The sequence below is a fragment of the Fundulus heteroclitus genome, chromosome 19 (assembly GCF_011125445.2).
Source record: "Fundulus heteroclitus isolate FHET01 chromosome 19, MU-UCD_Fhet_4.1, whole genome shotgun sequence".
In the NCBI taxonomy this organism is placed as follows: Eukaryota; Metazoa; Chordata; class Actinopteri; order Cyprinodontiformes; family Fundulidae; genus Fundulus; species Fundulus heteroclitus.
The window spans coordinates 7416372-7434601 of record NC_046379.1 but is presented as its reverse complement, the minus strand read 5'-3'; the positions used below and the strand labels follow the sequence as shown (position 1 = coordinate 7434601).

Sequence of the window (18230 nt, the reverse complement as noted above, 5' to 3'; positions counted from 1 at the left end):
AACCGAGAACAACAGGCACAGCGCTGCAGGCCTCGATTGGCTCAGTTTGGGTCAGTGTTGAGTTTAGAGACACTTGGCACAAAATGGCGTCCTTGAGAGGGTCAAAAGGCCGTAGCCATCGCTGACCAGGAGGAACACAAAAGGCCGTCTCACATTTACCAGAAATATCTTCGTCTTGGTAAAATGTTCTGTAGATTGACGAGGCATAAGTAGTTTCACACCGGAGCGTAAAATAGCCCTGGAGTGAAACTAACAAAAAGAAACATCATACTGAGCGTCAAACATGGTGGTAGTGTGATAGTCTGGGGGTGCTTTGGTGCATAGAGACCAATAAAACAATAAATTCTGCTCCCTAGAACAACGCCCTGAAGGAGGACATCCAGACCTACAGTTCATAACCTTAAGTTTTCGCTACATGTAATTGATTGTGCTGCGGCAAAATGAATCAAAAACATTGTACAGATTTTATATTTACACATATATACCCTACATTGTTTCCTCTAGGATTGTTTAAAAGTGGTGGTGTTTTGTTTTGTGTGGGGTTTTTTCTGGGGGAGTGACATCATCTAATTTGCATATTTGTTCATACATCTGACCCAGGTTGTAGGAGTAAGAAGCTTTTTCAAAGACAAAAAGTGAATAAAAGAAGTGATTGAATGGGTTTGGAACTACAGATGGCCTTTTATGAAATGATTTATGAATTTTAACACATTGCCTGAATCTTTCTCCTTTCTGCTGTCTTTGCTCTGACTGAATGTGAGGCTTTCAGGACAAGGCGGCACACTGCAAAAACGGACCTAAAAACAAGTAAAATGTTCTTAAAATTTGTGTTTTTGTCCTCGATTTGAGCAGGTAAATAAGATTATCTGCCAATGGAATGAGTATTTTGACCCCTAAAATAAGATAATTAGACATCCTGCACTTGAAATAAGATGATGGAGATGAGTTGTTCCTATTTTAGGTGCAAAATTCTCATTCCATTGGCAGATAATCTTATTTACCCGCTCAAATCAAGGACAGATACACTCATTTTAAGAAAATTTTACTAATTTTTAGATCCGTTTTTGCAGTGCAGCAGCTGTGGTGTGCCTGTGAGACAGCGCTGAGGGAAGTATTAACGAATGCAGCTTTCGCTGCTGCCTAAATACAGGGACTCTAGAACGACAAGTGCTTTCCGAAAAGTCTCCATTAACACAAAAAAAGTGGGTAGAATTGTTGCTAGTCGATGTTTGAAGGAACGTCGCTAAATATAGCAGCAAAGACACTAAATGGGAACACAGGACTGTCTTCTCTACTTTTCTTTTCCTCCTGAGAGCAGCGCACCACACGGTAGCAGCCATCCACCAGCTTTGAGTCAGACAGGAAAGAAGCAGACTGTGATGGTCAGTTTAACGTTTCGTGATATTTAAAATCGTTTTAAACTCTTATTATGGTTAGTATAAATGCAGGAATATAGACTGTCATATGAGATATATCCCATATTATGTATAATCAATTGCATGTAGTGGAAACCCTGCCCTATATTATGCAAATCCTATATTTGCGCACTTACACTAACCATAATCTGAGTTTGAAATTAATTTATATATCATGAAACATTAAAATTTATTTTGAAAAACCAACACTGCCTGCTTCTTCCTGTCTGGCTGCACTGTGCTGCTCTCAGGTTGGAAGGAAAACTAGAGGACAGGCCAGTGTTGCCCATTTAGCATCTTTGCTGCTACATTTAGCGACTTCTCAGACGCCTCTAGTAATTTGTCTTCCTAAATGCAACAAGCGACTTTTACTGACTTTTTGTTTTAATGGTGACTTTACTGAAAGCACAAGTCGTTATGGAGTCACTGTATCGAAGCTGCAGGTAGAGCTGCCACAAATGTTCCCATTTCCCTCAGCGCTGTCTCACAGGCACAACACAGCTGCTGCTGCCTTGTAAATATGATTTTTAAAGTAGTCTTTTTTTTTTGTTTGTTTCTGAAACTGTTGCACTAAAACAATTCCCTGAATTTGATTCACACACAGCTTCAGTCACTTATTGATCTTGTTCACTTTGTGTGCCTCTGTCTCTTTGGTAAAGTTTTATGTGGTGTGGATTCAGGCAATGTATTAAAATTCACAAACCATGTTATAAATAGTGTTGTACCGATACCAGTATCGGACGGGGTCCCGATCCAACACTAAAATGGTATTGGTATCGGCGAGTACCAACAAATAAGCACCGATACCATTTTGATGTTTGTATGTCACTTGAACGCAGCCTTCTCTCTCCTGACTAGTATTATACATGTTATATAAGTTCATGAAAGTTGCACTATTTTGGCCTTTGAGAGCCAAAACTCAGGGTTTAAAAGAAATTATTCAATTATTAATGTAATTTTACTGTCTTACTGTTGCACTACTATTATACATGTTATAATTTCACAAATGTTGCACTATTTTGGCCTTTGAGAGCCAAATGTTTATTCAACTATTGTCACCCATTCCAGGTAGGCAATAAAAAGTTCTACTACCCTAAGTACACTGCAAAAACGGAACTACAATTAAGTAAATTTTTCTTGAAATGAGTGTACTTTTCTTGATTTGAGCAGGTAAATAAGACTATTTGCCAATGGGATAAGATATTTGCACTTATATATTATATAATATATAAGTAATATATATATATATATATATGATATATATATATATTATATACAACACAGTCAATTTCACAAACAGATGGGTATCGAAGCGGTAATCGGCCAAAAACTGCACAAAGCCAGTTACGGTTAATCGGGTGCCCAAAAAAATAGCATCAGTGCAACACTATTTATAAATGTAATTTTTTAGTTCCAAACACATTTAATCACTATTTTTTTCTAACTTTTTTTTTTTTGTCTTGGCAAAAGCTCTCCCACAGCCTGGGTCACAGATGTATGAAAGAAAATATACATGCAAATTAGATGATGGCGTCACAAAAATGCAAAAACGGATGAAATCTGTGAGGGGGGGGGCAAATACTTTTCCACAGCGCTGTTTTCAATAAGAGTCTCAAATTATCTTGTATTAATTAATGTCTTGTCCATTTGTTCATTATAAGCTGTCCTGGCTCCATGAATATTGACGAGCATGTCTGCGGTTAACAGATCAGTAAAATCTACTCACGCGGTTATTCTTTGATTTCTTTATCCGACCTCAGTCTGTGCTGGATGAAATGATGGTGGAGCAGACCGACCTGGTGCGTTTGAGACTGGTGCGCATGTCCAACGTCCCGGACACCCTCTACATGGTCAACAACGCCGTGCCCCAGTGCTGTCACATGATCAGCCACCAGCAGATGGCGGGCGGCTCCAGCGCGGCTCCCTCAGTCGTGGCCAATGAGATTCCAGGTAGGGGCGACGCCTGAACGAACCTCGCGGAAGGGTTAAGCAGGTTAGCTGACGGGAATCGGTAAACTTCCTCGCTTCTTCCAGTGCCTCCTCTGTCGGTGGTGAAGGATATGATCCGAAGGCTGCACGAGCTGAGGCACACGGAGCAGGTCCAGCGGGCCTACGCTCTCAACTGCGGAGAGGGAGCCACGGTCAGCTACGAGCTGCAGCTGAGGGTCCTGAGGGAGTTCGGCCTGGCGGACGGCGCCACGGAGCTCCTGCAGGTAAAGGAAAGCCGGCGGAGGCCAATACGGTTGTGTGGAGCGGCGAGCCGCTTCGACGCGAGCTTCACTCCCTGTTTGCTTTGCTGTGCCCCCAGAACCCGTCCAAGTTCTTCCCGGATGAGCGGTTTGGAGACGAGAGTCCGATTCTGGCCCTGCGTCAGGTGGGGCGCTGCCGGGTGAACAGCAGCCCGGCTATGGACAGCATGATAACGGAGATGGAGGGAGGCGCTGGCTTCCACCCTCCGCTGCCTCCCCCGCCCCCTCCCTATCACCCCCCCGCCACGCCCAGCCACCCCCAGCTCAAAGGGGGCTGGCGGCCGCGGGTGCCCCTGCCGACCCCCACCCGCTCCTTCTCCTACCCCTGCAACCGAACCCTGATCCAGCGGCATGCAGCCTCCAAGCATGGCGGCTCAGAGTACTCCTCTGCGCCCAGGCCCCAGCCCCCAGACTGCACCAACCCGCAGGCCATGGGCCGACCCCCGCTGTCGGACCCGCAGACAGTAAGTGCGCTGTGAAAACTCCTGTGTTTTCCAGGTGAGGCGTTTCCTTTCATCCTGCTTTCGTCTCTTGTTCCCTGATGCAGATGGGCGCGGAGCCTATGATGAGGGAGTTTATGCCGGATATCGCGCTCGGCGTGTCCGTCATGTCTCTGAGGGAGCAGCACATGGTGGACATGGAGCGTGACGGCCCCCACAGCCCCATGGGCCCCTCAGGTCACCATCTACCCCACGGACCCTGCTCCTCGGCGCGCCTCAGCCACGGTTATGGTCCCGGGCACGGCCATTCCTGCAAGAGGCACGCTCCGGAGCCCAAGCTGGAGGCCCAGGCGGAGTTCCCCGACCTGTACGACTTCTCCTGCAGACCCGCGACGCCGACGTCATCTCATCCTCTGCCCCCTTTCGCTGGACCGGACCTCTACAGCCACAGCTGCACGCAGTCAGGCCCCTATCCGCCCCCCTACGTCTCCGACTGTCAGCCGCACGGCCACCCGCAGGCACGGACCGCCCCAGACCCGCTGCGGCTGGACGTCCTCAGCATAAAATCTCAGAGACACGACGGAGTCCTGTCCAGTCCCTCCGGAGCCCAGCCCAGGACGGGGCCGTTCCCGAAGGGTCGTCCCAACGAGACGGATCTCACCCACGGCCTGGGCCACCTGCGCTCCCCCAGCGGGAACGTCGACGGCTACGAAGAGAGGCACACGGGACCCAGAGACGCTCCGGAGGAGATGGTTCTGGGCGGAGAGCCGTCGTCTCACAGGAACAGTGTTGGCGAGGAGCTCCTCAGAGACCGCCGGTCACCCAGCAAACCTGACTACCCCTATAAGAAATCTGCACTTTAACCCCAGCTCAGGAGCCGGGGGGGTTGAGTCGGGAAAAGGGAAGAAAAGCGGCTAAATGTTTGCCTGTGTTTGTGTGACTAAGCGAGTCAGAGAAAAAGGTTGTAGCTGTCGGCATCTTCTGTCCTACCTCTGTCACGCTGCGCTCTCATCACACAGGGTTTAGAGAGGAAGCGGGTCGGCTCTCCGTTCTGCTCAGTCCCGCTTCTTTTAGAGGATCCGCCGCCAATCTTCGACCGGCTGGAGGTGCGCTCTGTGACCGTCGTGGACTGATCGGTGATCGGCGTTGCCTTGTGGGCAGCGGAGAGATTTGATCTCAGCTCATGTACCTGGATAACGGCGCACAGCCTGGGAAGAAGCGATGCGACGAAGTGATAGCGTTAGCATGTCGATTTTCCTTTACCTGCATCTCCATCTCTGCGCGTAGCATGTCCGACAACACGCGCGCCCTCCCGGCCCCGCGCTGTTCGCCCATGCGACAGGAAGTAGTTCATCGTGTGATAACCGCGCAGGGGCGTGGCCGCCGACGGCGCCTGTGTGGCTGACAGACGGGGCCGGAGGTTTCGCGTTCGTTGCCGAGGCACTGAGAAGTTAATGCATGCTGGGACGGTTGCCTGATGAGGACCTTCAGCCAATCAGACCGGCTTGTAGGGGACTTCAGCCAATCAGACCGGCTTGTAGGGACCTTCAGCCAATCAGATCAGCTTGTAGGGACCTTCAGCCAATCAGATCGGCTTGTAGGGACCTTCAGCCAATCAGACCGGCTTGTAGGGACCTTCAGCCAATCAGACCGGCTTGTAGGGACCTTCAGCCAATCAGACCGGCTTGTAGGGACCTTCAGCCAATCAGACCGGCTTGTAGGGACCTTCAGCCAATCAGACCAGCTTGTAGGGACCTTCAGCCAATCAGACCGGCTTGTAGGGACCTTCAGCCAATCAGATCAGCTTGTAAGGGACCTTCAGCTAATCAGACCGGCTTGTAGGGACCTTCAGCTAATCAGACCGGCTTGTAGGGACCTTCAGCCAATCCGGGGCAAGTAGGCGTGCACAATACACCCGGGTGTTTAAATGTGGGAGCATCCACATTTAAAGCCTTAACGAGCGCTTCAGATATTCACTTTAAACGACCTTTTATGCACATAGAAACATTTCCGTCGCTTCGCTTCGGCTCTCTCCTGGTCGGATCGCTCTTTCCTCTGCATTTCCTCCGAGTGCATTTCACCGATCACGTTTCAAAAAAAAAACAAAAAACACATGTATATATGCCAGGACTTTTTTTTATTTTATTTTTTTGCAAACCTCCTAGATGCACACGCAATGCTGAGACTGTCAGGTGTGTCGTTGGAGGCTGGCTGCAGGCGTAGCATCGAACCCCTGCAGGTCCACACGGGGGGGGGGGGGGGGGGGGGGGGGGGCTGTCAGAGCCCAGAGCCGGCTTGCAACCTCGCAGGCCTCTCTGCGTCGTTGTAGCCGTTGCTTCACAGCGGAAAGATGAACAAATTATGAAAAAAAAAAAATGAGCATCTCAAATTAAACGTAGCGGTCAGTAGAGTCGGCCAGCGCCGGCTCAGGTCTCCAACGAGGAAATGTGTATATATTGAGTCCAAAACATTCAGACGACTTCTTTTTTTAACGGTTTCTGTCACGTTTTTTTTTTTTTTCGTGGTTGTTGAAGGTCTGTGTGTGTTTAACTGTAGTGAACAACACTGTGTGCTCGTCTCTGTCATGAAATCTCACAGAATGTGCGCTATAAAACAAAGATTGTGGGTTGTTTTTTTTTTTTTTTTTTTTCATGGTATGCATTAAGGACATTTTTTTTTTTTTTTTTTTTACTTTAGCTGACGTGGACAACGCGTTCGCAGATCTGTAGTCGATGTGAGGACGTCTCACCTCTGCGTTGCGTTGATAGAGCTGCCAAGCAGAAAAGTCAAGTTGCTCGATGGGGGGGGAAAAGATGCAAAACTCCAGATTCTTCCCCTTTCATCATGTTTGGTAGCTTTGAGTAACCATTTTCCTCCCGGACAGCGTTCCACTTGAGTCCCAGTTAGTTTTGCTCTGTGCTGTAGAGGAGTCAGTGCCTTCCCCTGCCTGCGGCCGGGCTTTTATCGGAGGAGTGGCTTTGATGTCTATGCAAGCTCTTTTCTACCAGCTTACCAGCATGCAACAGAGAGATCTTTGGAAAACCCATGTAGCTCGTTTTGTGTACAGTGTTATTTAGCAGCTTTTCAAACAGGAGGAGGAAGGACAAAAAAAAAAACCCTGAATCAACCATCAGAAACGTGCGGACTTGCAACAGGTACGTTGTACTTGTACGCTGTCGTTTAGAAACCATGTTTGTAGATTAACGTTGCGTTGCTTTTAGTTTCACTGAATCTATTTTTCTACTGTTGCCTCAGAAAGGTGCATTACAGTGGTCCACTTTGGCATTCTCAAAATAAACACTTTATTACTACACCGTGTCTGTTCTCGTGTTTCTACCTTCTGTTTCGCTAAATGTTTGGTTCTGTCTACAGAAAATCATCAGATATTGGTGAGAAAACATGACGACATGCGTTTTCTGGCAGAGGAGAACGTCAGAACATGGCTGTAGCTGAAATAACTTTACCGTCCCTGACATCGGGCGGCCAGTCATGTCAGGATGTTTTTTTTCTAATCACCCCACAGCATCTATAAAAGATCTTTGGCTGGGCCCCGGACTTCCCCTTTCTTAGTACTGAGCCAGTTCTTGGTTGGTTTACCGGCACGTTTTGAGTCATTGTCGTGTTTCTGGGTCCAGATCTGCTTCAGCGTTGACCTTTTTACAGACGATTTTACCTTTTTTCCTCTAACACCCTCTGTTACGCGGTAGAAAACGTGGTGGATGTTATGACTGAGCTGCTACGGTCCTGCTGCAGCAAAAAAAACACCCAGACCATGACACCGCCACCTCCATGCTTCACAGTCTGTATGAGTTCTGTTCATTCCAGCCGTGTCTCCAGTTCTGGTGTCAAAATGATTTACTTTTAGACTCACCTGTACAAAGTACATCATCCCTGAAGTCCTTGACTTTGTCTACGTTCTCCCTGGAAACCACTAGTCTGGCTTTTGTGCTTTTTAAACTTATTTTAGCATCTTGTTTTCGCTTTTCAGGAGGAAATAGCTTCGACAGAAAGATCTGAGCATGTTGGAAGTTGTTCTGAATGACTTCCAGCAGTGGAATAGTTTTATTTCTAATTCTTCTGACACCTTTTTGAATCCATTGCCAGACTCATAAACCGCTACAGTCTCCTCGTTTCACCAGGGAGCTCACTCTCAAACAGGCGGGAGAACGGCAAACATTTGGGCTTTTAACATATTTTCCCCACCATGCACATTTGCTGTGATACGCCCGTCTAGTTTTAGGCATTTTAAGAGAGTAAATGTTTTGTTTTTTTTCCTAATTTGATTAAAAAAATATATCAATATTCTCAGTATAACGGTGATATCATTACATGAAGGAGAACATTCATGTGTTGCAGCTTGTGCAGGTGAAGAGCTGAGAGCAACAACCAGCAGCTCGCCTCAGCCTGTCTGGTTGCTGCAGGTGATGCAGGTGACTCCCATCACCTGCAGGAGCTGCAGTTATCTCCTGCTTCAGCGCCTCCGTCGCACACAGCAGCCTCAGTCTCTACAGCAAGTACATGCGTACTCTACAGCCTGCACCCTGTTGTTTTTACCCCTGAAGAGTCTCTTTGCACTTCCTCATGAGTTTGAGGAATTCCTGTTTTCGCAGCTTCCTGAAGCTGCAAATGATTTAAAAAAAAGGAAACAAAGATCTGATGAAACATTTGTCTCAAATACTCAACAGTTTGAGACTCGCTGACCAAATCAGAGCCATTTCTACTCTGATTACCTTGAGGATTAGGAAGCAGATGATTACAAGAGCAAAAGTGTCTACCTGTACCTCGCCCCACAGCGCCACCTGGTGGTGAGCTGGTGTGTAGACGTGTAGTTCTGTTTGCTACTTAAACTTTAGAAGAGTACGCACAATCTACTTACAGGTCCTGGTCATTATATTTAGAGTATTCAAAAAGTGAAACCTGTATTTTAGAATCCTTCATTACACACAGACTGGCATATTTCAAGTGTTTATTTCTTTTAATTTAGATGATTATAACTGACACCTAATGAAAACCCCAAATTTAGCATTTCAGAAAATTAGAATATTACTGAAGATCAATAAAGAAAAAAATTCCAGAAATGTTGCCCAGCTGAAAAGTATGAACATGAAAAGCTCCTTTTCCCTGGATTACTGCAGCAATGCGGCGTGGCATGGAGTCCATCAGTCTGTGGTGATGCTCAGGTGTTCTGAGAGCCCAGGTTGCTCTGATTGTGGCCTTCAGCTCCATCGTTAGATCTGGCGTATCGCATCTTCCTTTTTCACAATACCTCATAGATTTTCTGTGGGGTTAAGGTCAGGCGAGTTTGCTGGCCAACTAAGAACAGGGACACCATGGTCCTTAAACCAGGTACTGGTAGCTTTGTTGCTGTGTGCAGGTGCCAAGTCCTGTTGGAAACTGAAATCTGCATCTCCATAAAGTTGGTCAGCAGCAGGGAGCATGAAGTGCTCTGAAACCTCCTGGTAGACGGCTGCGTTGACCTTTGACCTCAGAAAACACAGTGGACCAACACCAGCAGATGACACGGCACCCAAACCATCACTGACTGTGGAAACTTTCCACTGAACCTCAGCAACGTGGATTCTGTGCCTCTCCTCTCCTCCTCCAGACTCTGGGACCTTGATTTCCACAGAAACGCTAAATTTACTTTAATCAGAGAACATAACTGTGGACGACTCAGCAGCAGTCCAGTCCTTTTTGTCTTCAGTCCAGGCGAGACGCTTCTGACGCCGTCTCTTGTTCCAGAGTGGTTGACACCAGGAACGCTGCAGCTGAACCAGGACCTGCAGACGTCTGTCTGGTGGTTCTGAAGCTCTGATCCAGCTGCAGTCCACTCTTTGGGAATCTCCAACACATTTTTAATGGGTGGACAACTGTCCAGTCAGCAGAATTCCCCACGACTGTGTCGCCTACTACTTGACCTACTAAGAACTAGACTGAGAGACCATTTAAAGGCCTTTGTAGGTGTTAATTAGCTGATCAGAACTTGGTACCAGGTGTGAGATACTAAGAGATACTAAATTTGAGGTTTTCATTATTTGTCAGATATAATCATCAAAATTAAAAGAAATAAACACTTCAAATGAATCAGTGTGTGTGTAATGAATGAATATACAAGTTTCACTTTTTGACTGAAATTACTGGGTGGAAAAAGCTACTTTTTCATGACATTCTAATTGTATGACCAGCACCTGTATGCATGTTATTTTCATTTATTTTTAAGAAACATGCAAAACAGAACAAATTGATCTAATAATTAAGTTATGGTTAATGAACTGGAATGGTACCAGGAATGATTGAAAGCATGAGGAAAACGCTGCACAAAAAAAGCCAAGAAACCAGCTGCAATCTGCCAGTTTTTTTTACAAAGCATCCCTCCAGCTATGTGCAAATCATCCGCTTGTTTAATTTTAACTAATGGGCTATAAAATGTTTCTCACTACTAACGTTTTACCGAGTCACACGACTGGTGCAAGTAAAGAAATGTCCACACACACTCCAAAAAAAGACTTGTAAAACATACTGATAGCTATAGTACAGGTGCAATTTAAACTTCTGAATCCCCTTATAAGATTTAATCAGCTGAGTAGTCCACAAGTCAAGGAGCGCTCCCAAAGACCCAGAGAGAAAAAATTAAATGAACAAGTTATGCACTAAAACTGCGCAATACTCCACTGCTGAAGAACAAGCATATCGAAGCCTAAAGTCTGCTACTGTGATATACTTGGACCTTGTTGCGAACATTTGGTGTAGATTTTGTGTTGAAATACTAGAGGTGAATTACAATTATATTAAAATGGATTCATCTTTACACAGACTCACATTTGAAGAAAAGAAATGCCTTGTAGGATCTTAAACAGCAATACCAATAAAATATTTACTGATCTTTGCTCTCGGTAAAACATTTTTGCTTCAATTGTTCCTATGACACTACTACAGGTGTTATTAGTGTAAACTGTATAAAAAAGAGAAAGAGCCCAACATTAATGGGACCCATATTTTGGATAATGCATATTTGTAGAGTAGTAGGAGAAAGTTGCAGAGTGAGGTATCCCATGTCTAAAAAAATGGAAAAAAAAGAAAGTCATTATACAGAATAGGTTTGTTACATATAATGAAATATTTCAAGACTTTTAGTAATTTTGATGATAATGGCTTACATATAGTTGAAACCCAAAATTCAGGGCTTGGAAAATTAGAATATTACATAAGGTTAGAATGTTTTAAACAGAAATGCAAATCTTCTGTATGTTAATTTGTATGCACTCAATACTTTACTGGACTTTGTACACATGAATAACTATCAGTGGGATGGAGGCGACTCGCCACCGGTTCTGCTAAGATGTTCCAGAAGGCCAGGTTAAGGTGATTTGATCCTCTCAAAGCTGCAGTTATTCCTGTTTCTGATGCACATTTTCCTTCCACTCCACTCTCTATGAATATGGTTGGATGCAGCATTCTGTGAACATCCATCTTCTTCAGCAATGACCTTTTGTGGCTTCCCCTCCTTGTGAAAGGGGTCAATGACACTGTGTAAACAAATTTAATTATTTAATTGTACATTATCGTATACTAAGGATAGATTAATCATATCTAAATTGGGAGGGGGGTAATTAAAAACAAAACTTCATTAAAATTAATTTAGGTTAAGCTCTAACTTCAAAATTAAAGAATCAGAGAAAGTATTGATACTATATAAAGTTTGGGTGTTTAATTTGACACATAGATACTTTTCATTTATTCTTTAAGCTTATTTATATTCTTTATTTTGTGTTTTATTGTAATCACAGGCTATGACTCAGTTGTCCAGTAGGTGGCGCGATTGTTCCATCACACGCCCGTAAAAGTTATCCGCTGTCTTCATTACCTGGACCACGACAGCTTCATCCAGTCATGCATCTGTTCTCACAAAATCAAACTGTGGATATGTTTTGAATATGTATTTTTTATGGCATAAATATTTTTATAAATGAGATGAAGAGAAAGATAAGCATTATTCCCATAGATGATTTGGATTATCCGTGCAGCCATGGCAGAATAGTTCTGTAAATATAAAATGTATTTAATTTTTTTTTTTGGTTTGCTGCTACATCCCTGGCAAATGTCACAATATTTTGTATTAGTTCCTCTTTTTTAATGTAGCTACTATCTACATTATCATATGGTCCGTTCATTGTTGCAATACATCCTGCTGCTATGTACATGCACTGTTCATGTGGTTTCCGATTGGGAACAAAAAAATCTACAGTAATGGATGCTAAAGTCGGAGTTTTCACTCGGAAAGTCGGAGGAATGTTAGTGAGCTGCGATAAAACGGGTTTATTTTCACAAGAGACGTCTAAAATCAGTGTTACGTGTGGCGGCTGCAACTCTGAACAGAACTAATTAAAAGTAGTTGCATGGGGAAAACACAGCTTTAAACGAAGTTTGTAAGAGGAACTATGAACAAAACAACAGCTTGCATGGCCGTCATTACATTGGAATCCTAACCTTTAGGTTTTGGTTTTATATTTATTTTGGGATCCCAACTTCTCTGACTGTTAACTGGAACGCTTTTTACCACATTCCCAGCTCATACTTTCTATTTCTGATGTAAATTAAACGAAACATTGTTGCGGTCTAATACATATATTTGTCTTTCTTTCCGTTTTTCCTTTTTTTAGAGGGGGGGGGGGGGGGGGGGTTGCTGCTATTTTTATGACAAATACATTTCCGTGCGGTCCATGAAGGCAGCATCAGGACCCAGGGTGAACCGCTGTCAGCTTGGGTGGGCTTAGTTATTTTCGTGTGGTCCGTGAAGGCAGCATCAGGACCCAGGGTGAGCGCAGTTACTGTATCTCTGGTGGGCTATGTCGTTTCCGTGCGGTCCGTGAAGGCAGCATCAGGACCTTGGGTGAATGGTGTCATCTTTGGGTGGGCTTTGTCGTTTCCGTGCGATCCGTGAAGGCAGCATCAGGACCCAGGGTGAACGCAGTCAGCTCGGGGTGGGCTCTGTCATTTCCGTGCGGTCCGTGAAGGCAGCATCGGGACCCAGGGTGTGTGCAGTCAGTCAAGCTGACAGAGGGAGACAGGGAGAGGGAAACACCGGGAACATCTGTGCCTGGTTCCCCCGCGTCTATCTTCGGTCTCTCTGCGGAACATGGACCGGTCTCTGAGCTAGTTGCTGAGGGTGGGTGGGGGGGCTGGAAGAACACGGATCGTCTGCGGAGCTAAAGCTGCAGGTGAGTCGGCTGCCCGAGCCTCCCTGCCTCCGCCTGCTAGCTTCGGCGGACGTTAGCTCCGCCTTTCCAGCGCGCGGCGGTGATGAGGCTGAAGCGGGCTTCGGTGGAGCGGGCTCCGGGCTGCTCGAGGCGGCTAGCGTCGGTTAGCCCCGTAGACCCAGAGCGGCTAGCCCGCTAACGTTAGCCGCGGCTGTTAGCAGCAGAGGGACCTGTGTGAGTGTTCAGACCCACTTTCACGGCAGACTGTTGGGAAAGCTCCTCCTGCGTGGGTCATGAGTGTCCGTGTTGGCTCCACTCCTGCGTGGGCAGCCCTCCTCCTTTCCCCCCCACTCATACCCCACCAACCAGGACTGATTGTTGATTATCCACGCTGATGTGGTTGGCTGCTGCTGACTTCCTGCTCTGTCCCTGCAGGTGGAGCCTCCATCATCTTCACCACCACCACCACCACCATCAGTTCCCTCCAGAGGAGACCAAGCGGCGCTGCAGAGATGCAGACCTTCCTGAGGGGTCGCAGGGTGGGCTACTGGCTCAGCGAGAAGAAGATGAAGAAGCTGAACTTCCAGGCCTTCGCTGAGCTCTGCAGGTTTGTGGTGCTGTTGTTTGTAGCCGGGTTGGGTGGTTCGGGGCTGGGTTCTGCTGGAGTGAGGAGGGTGTTCCCTGGAGAACCCACTGTTCTGGGTGCAGGCTGCAGCCCCATTTGGTTGCATCAGTAATTGTCTTTTTAAGGTGTTTTTTTTTTTTTTTTTTTAACTTCTGAGCCGATGCCAAAGAAGAATGGTGCTCATCTGGAGGCCCGTGGTTTAGAAACGGACCGGGCCGGACTCTGCATCCGTCCCACAGCAGTGCAGAGCCTCTCTGCTCAGGTTCTCTCTCTCGGTGCATTTACAGTCCCCGTCTGACCTGCGAACAGTTCAAGCGAGGGTTTCCCGCTGACGTTGAACCTCCGTTGTAAATTGTTTAGGAGATTCTGCAGGAATTACCCGCAGGGGAAGCACCATACGGACGGCTTGTGTGACCCAGTTCTGTGTGTGTGTGGTTTGGATCTGTACTGATTCTCCAGCCCTGAGGGGAGGCAGCCTGCCTCTGTTAGCGGACTCTGTTTTTTTCTTGTTGTTTTTTTTTACCGTTTCCACGTCCAGCAGAGGTAAACGCTGTGTTCGGTGGTACAAAGAGCGCCCTGGCCTTCCTTAACGAGACGAGTTCTGTGTGCGGCTTGTGGGACTAAGGAAGGAGCCTCACGTTGTTGTCTGTCGCAACACAGCCGTGTGTATGTGGGCTTCAAGATTCCTGGAAAACCAGAGTGACGAGACAATTTAAGCATTTAAATATCTTGAAATCTTTTGTTTCTTCTTTCTGGCGGGCATGTAGATCAGGAATTTTGATTGGACTCCCTGAGGGTTCCTCACCTTCCCTACGGCGGTGCTGCCTGGCCAGGTGACCTGATTAAACCAGTGCAGATTATCTGGACATAATCCACCATAACATTTTTAATCTCTCGGTGAAACGTCCCGCAGACACCTCCTGCGCTCACCGGGGGCCCCTCCCGTCTCTCGCTGCCCTCACAGACGGGCTGAAACGGTGTCAAAAAGCAAGTTTAGCAGGAAGCGACGGGCGGATTTTTTCTGTCGTTATTGATCTAAAAACCTGTCCGGAACGTTGTGTGTGTGTGTGTGTGTGACCCTGACACGACTGCCGGCCTCTCTCTGAAAGCCGGCAGGTCCCTGAACGCAGCGAGTTGAACGACTCTTCTTACTGCAGGAGGAAGGAAATGATTCGACTGATAAAAATCAGATGTTTTTGGGGATGTCTTGTCTTTAGTGGCGTCTTGTTTTCACACGACAACAGCTTGAGGTTCTCAGATAGAGACGCAGATTTGCCACCTGCGTCGCTGTGGAACACGTCGCATGTAAGAAGCCCGGGCCTGTCTCCTGCAGCCGGAGCTGCAGGTCACAAGCAGCTGCCTGCGCGCTGAAAGCGTCTCTTCGTGCGACTCTTGAGGTTCTCGTTGTAGAGCTGATGGCCTTCGGAGCGGACGGTCTGATTAAAATGTTTTTAGTTTTTCCTGCCTTGACAAATTTGTGGTGCTCTACTTCAACAGGGTTGAAGCGATTAAACACCTGCACATGTTAAAGTAATGCACCGGCCGCAGGACGCAAGCATTTAAACATATTTTTATCAATACAAGACCAAAACACTGCAGCAACGTATTCTTCCGTGCATCTCCTTTTTTACCAGGCACTATATATATATATATATATATATATATATATATATATATATATATATATATATAGAGAGAGAGAGAGAGAGAAGAGGGAGGAGAGAGAGGAGAGAAGAGAGAGAGAGAGCAGAGGAGAGAGAGAGAGATGAGAGAGAAGGGAGGGATATAGAGACCGAGAGAGAGAGAGAGAGAGAGAGAGAGAGAGAGAGAGAGAGAGAGAGAAAACTGTAAAAGATCTATTGCCTTGGGAAATATATGTATATATATATATATATAGAGAGAGAGAGAGAAAACTGTAAAAGATCTATTTCCTTGGGAAATATATGTATATATATATTAATATTAGTGTTGCACCGATGCCATTTTTTTGGCCCCGATACCTGGCTGTGCAGTATTGGTCGATAGCGATACCATCTGTTTCAAATTGATGTGTGTGTATATATGAAGAACTGCATGCTACTTGGATGTAAGATAATTGCCATCATGACATTGTCAAGCTGCTGCCTACCTTTGTGAAGCAGGAAAAAAAATCCAGTAGAACTTTTTATTGCCTACCTGGAATGGGTGACAATAGTTGAATAAACTTCTGGCTCTCAAAGGCCAGAATAGTGCAACATTCGTGAAATTATAACATGTATAATAGTAGTGCAACAGTAAGACAGTAAAATTAGATTAATAATTGAATAATCTCTTTTAAACCCTCTCATTGGTCTGGAGCAGGCCAACAGGGATGGTTAACACTAGTGAGTGTCGGGAGAGAGAAGGCTGTGTTGTAGTGACATACAGACATCAAAATGGTATCGGTGCCCTATTTGTTGGTATTTGCCGATAACACCATTTTAGTGCTGGATCGGGGCCCCATACTGGTATTGGTATCGGTGCTATATATATATATATATATATATATATATATATATATATATATATATATATATATATAAAATTCCTCTTATACACAGTCACACAGGTTGCTTTTCTTTGTTTCAGATTATCAGATTAAGACAACCTGAGTCAACATGAAATGATTATTTTATCTATTAAGTGTGAAAAGCTATTCAAACCAACATGTGTGAAAAAGTAATTACACCCCCGCTACATCTAACTGGTTGCCCCACCCTTCAGAACGGTCCGATCATAGGCCTTAAGTTGTAGCTTTAAGGATTTACTTTCTAGTTTTTTATTACAAAGAAAGAAAGAAAAAAGTAATTGTAGCTCTTAAAAAGGTTGGACAGAAGTACTTAAGATCAGAAAACCTCCCCAAGGATTTAGTTTATTTCGTATTATGAATAGAAACAATTAGCGATGAAGCTTGTTCCAGTGAAACTAAAGAAGTCTAGTCAAGGATTTTCTTCACTTATTCTTATTACAATGAAACAAAAGAAGTTATTCTAGTTGTAGCTTTAGAGAAGTTGGATAAAATTACTTTAGATCAGAAACCCCTAAGTGTTTACCAAGTTTATTTCTTATTATGAATAGAAACAATTAAGCTTTGAATATTTGTGATAAAGCTTGTTCCAGTGAAACTGAAGAAGTCTAGTCAACAAATGACTCAGTTTGTTCCTTTGTTAATGTAACGTTTTTCTCTTCCTATGTAATATTTCCCTCTAATGTTTTTCTGCTCATGCACAGCACTTTGAACCGTCTTGTTGCTGAAAAGTGCTTTATAAATCAACTCGGCTCACTGCAAAAACGGAACTTAAAATAAGTAAAATGTTCTTAAAATTAGTGTATTTGTCCTTGATTTGAGTGGGTAAATAAGATGATCTGCCAATTGAATAAGATTTTTGCACTTAAAATAGGAACAACTTATCTCCATCATCTTATTTCAAGTGCAGGATGCCTAATTATCTATTTTAGGGGTCAGAATACTCATTCCATTGGCAAATAATCTCATTTACCTGTTCAAATCAAGGACAAATACACTAACTTTAAGAACATTTTACTTATTTTTAGATCCGTTTTTGCAGTGCTTGCCTTGGGAGCAACAATTGCCACAGAGAGTTTGTGATAACAAGCTGCATCGCTGTGAAGAAGGTTTTACTCTTATTTAAGGATGTGTTGCTATTCAGCCACTTTGGAGAGTTTCAGAGCACGAATGCCTTTCCCCATTATCCCAGTAGTAGAATTTTAACCTGGACTTTGACTAGGCCACTACGAAGTCAGGTCCTTCAGGATGGACCTTTGGGTTTCTTGGTCAGCAGTGGTTTTGGTCTTGGAACGCCACCATAGAGGCCATTTTCCCCAGTCTCTCTGTTATTATTGAATCATGACGTTAGCTGAGGCTGGCAGTGTAGTTTGTTCTTGGTTCATTTATTTATTTACCTCCTGGATGAGTCCTCAGCGTGCGCTTGGAGTAATTTCTGGTGGTAACTTTGGTTTACCTCTCCTGAGAAGGTTCACCACTGTTCCTCATCTCCTCAATGTATGGCTGGAGGGTTCTCAGTGGTTCACTGGAGTCCAAAAAGCCTTAGAAATGGCTTTGCAAGCTTTTCCAAACACATACACTTTCTTGGATTTCTTCAGTGAAAGGGAAAGTTGTGTTGCTTTTGAGGTCTTATGCGGCCTACTTCATGTAGTCAGACAGGTCCTGGTTTGGCGACTACATGCCTGGATGTCTGGATGTGAAATTTAATCCTCCTTTTCCAGAGTAAAGTCTCACATAGGGGTTTAAATTGCTTTAATCC

At 45.0% G+C, this 18230-nt stretch overlaps 2 protein-coding genes across 3 annotated transcripts in view; both read left to right on the top strand.

Annotated features, from left to right (window-relative positions):
• The window catches only part of btbd7 (BTB (POZ) domain containing 7), a 40580-nt gene extending 33165 nt beyond the window's left edge, over positions 1–7415 (top strand). For both annotated transcript variants that reach the window (XM_012854732.3, XM_012854733.3), the window contains exons 8-11: positions 3176–3365; positions 3450–3628; positions 3724–4128; positions 4212–7415. In XM_012854732.3, the coding sequence (XP_012710186.2) occupies positions 3176–3365; positions 3450–3628; positions 3724–4128; positions 4212–4967 (1530 nt within the window). In that variant the 3' untranslated portion in view covers positions 4968–7415. The remainder of the gene's footprint in view (positions 1–3175; positions 3366–3449; positions 3629–3723; positions 4129–4211) is intronic.
• A 5663-nt stretch (positions 7416–13078) lies between these two features.
• Positions 13079–18230, top strand: part of itpk1b (inositol-tetrakisphosphate 1-kinase b) — a 49549-nt gene continuing 44397 nt past the window's right edge. Inside the window, exons 1-2 of the mRNA XM_036150485.1 lie at positions 13079–13322; positions 13737–13908. Of these exons, the coding sequence (XP_036006378.1) occupies positions 13814–13908 (95 nt within the window). The 5' untranslated portion in view covers positions 13079–13322; positions 13737–13813. The remainder of the gene's footprint in view (positions 13323–13736; positions 13909–18230) is intronic.